The sequence below is a fragment of the Eimeria acervulina genome, genomic scaffold (assembly GCF_000499425.1).
Source record: "Eimeria acervulina Houghton genomic scaffold, Eah_scaff445, whole genome shotgun sequence".
NCBI classification, from domain to species: domain Eukaryota; phylum Apicomplexa; class Conoidasida; order Eucoccidiorida; family Eimeriidae; genus Eimeria; species Eimeria acervulina.
In genome coordinates this window covers 10916-12511 of record NW_013549801.1, presented here as the reverse complement: position 1 = coordinate 12511, position 1596 = coordinate 10916, and the positions used below count along the sequence as shown (strand labels likewise).

Below are 1596 nucleotides of genomic sequence, written 5' to 3'. Positions count from 1 at the left end.
TTGTTACTAGCTAGCCACAGGTAGGCGCTATGCGGTCGTAGCCTGCAGCCTGGAGTTCTGTTATGGTGAAACCCCAGCAGCTTCAGCCAACTCACAGCTGCTGCTGCTGCTGCTGCTGCTGCTGCTTTGGTTGTTGCGGGGCTGCAGCTGGCAGCAGGTGCTGCAGCAGCGCGGCACTCGGCTGCATCAGTGGTGGGAGAGCGAAGGAGTGCGGAAGGCGCTGCGGCGTGGTGGCCCAGCAGCAGCAGCAGCAACAGCAACAGGTGCAGCAGCAGGTGCAGCAGCAGCAGCGGGAGAGTCTCCTTGCTGCGAGGAGGCATCTGTTGCTGGATTAGGGGGTGCAACAGAGAAGGAGACGGAGGCGCAGCGACTGAAGGAGCAGCAGAGACAGCAGCAAATAGCAGCAGCAGAGGAGACAGAGAGACAGAGATTAATAGCCAGCGAGCCCCTCCCCACCTCCCGTCGGGGGTTCATCGACAGCCCCAAATTCGTCCTGCGCAGTCTGGTATGCTGCATGCATGCATTCAGGTGTATCTGCATGCATGCATCCAGGTGTATCTGCATGCATGCACTCAGATGTATGTTGCTTGCATGCGCCTAGGTGTCTGGAACGCTGCATGCATGCACTCAGGTGTATCTGCATGCATCCACGCAACCACAGTGTCGCATGCATGCACGCAGGTGTCTCTGTATGCATGCACCGGGGTGTCTCTGCATGCATGCACCGGGGTGTCTCTGTATGCATGCACCGGGGTGTCTCTGCATGCATGCACCGAGGTGTCTCTGCATGCATGGAAGCCTGCACGGAGGTGTTTCTGTCTGTCTGCATGCACGTGGACTATGACGTAATTAGTTATGTATTTGTTTGTAGAGATGTATATAAAGAAGTGCATGCAGCTTTGCATGCGTTTGCTGCAGCTGCGGCAGCGCGAGTGGCTGCCCCCCAACAGCCGCGGCGTTGGTGTCTTTGAGGGGGAGACAGTTTATCTACGCAGAGATTTGCTGCTGCTGAAGACAGAGAGACAGTGGAGGCGAGAGCACAGACAAATAAAGCAGCAGCAACAACCTATTAAAACCATCACCGTCCGCAGGGCAAGCAACAAACACACTCCTCTTAATGCTGCTGCTCCTGCTGCTTCTGCTGCTGCTGCTGCTTCTGCTGCTGCAGCACACGCTGCAGCTGCTGCTGGGTAGCGATGGGCCCTCCCTATGGGGTGCCCTAAGGGACTGTCCTGTTTGTGCTTCTGTTGTCTGCTGCTGCTGTCTGCTGCTGCTGTCTGCTGTTGCTGTCTGCTGCTGCTGTGTGCTGCTGCTGTCTTCAAGTGTCTCCTGTGTCGCATCTGCTGTCTGCTGCTGCTGTCTCCGATTGTCTGCTGCAGCTGCAGCAGCCTTCTGCTCACTTGGCATCGCTAACGACAGCTCAAGTGCTGCGACGGTATCCACATTTGCTGCGGCAGCAGCAGCAGCGGCAGCAGCAGCAGCAGCTGGCGTTGCAGCAGATGTGGAGTCGCAAGCGGCTGCTCCAGACAGCCAAAAACCCGTGTCTCCGTGCAGAGCTCCAGCAGCAGCAGCAGCAGCCGCAGCAGCAGCAGCAGC

General features: G+C 57.8%; 1 protein-coding gene across 1 annotated transcript in view; it reads left to right on the top strand.

The window, feature by feature from the left end:
- The window catches only part of EAH_00038750 (DNA repair protein, putative), a gene marked incomplete at both ends in the record, with an annotated part of 9660 nt that overhangs the window by 6482 nt on the left and 1582 nt on the right, over nt 1-1596 (top strand). Inside the window, 2 exons of the mRNA XM_013395429.1 lie at nt 148-505; nt 1380-1542. Of these exons, the coding sequence (XP_013250883.1) occupies nt 148-505; nt 1380-1542 (521 nt within the window). The remainder of the gene's footprint in view (nt 1-147; nt 506-1379; nt 1543-1596) is intronic.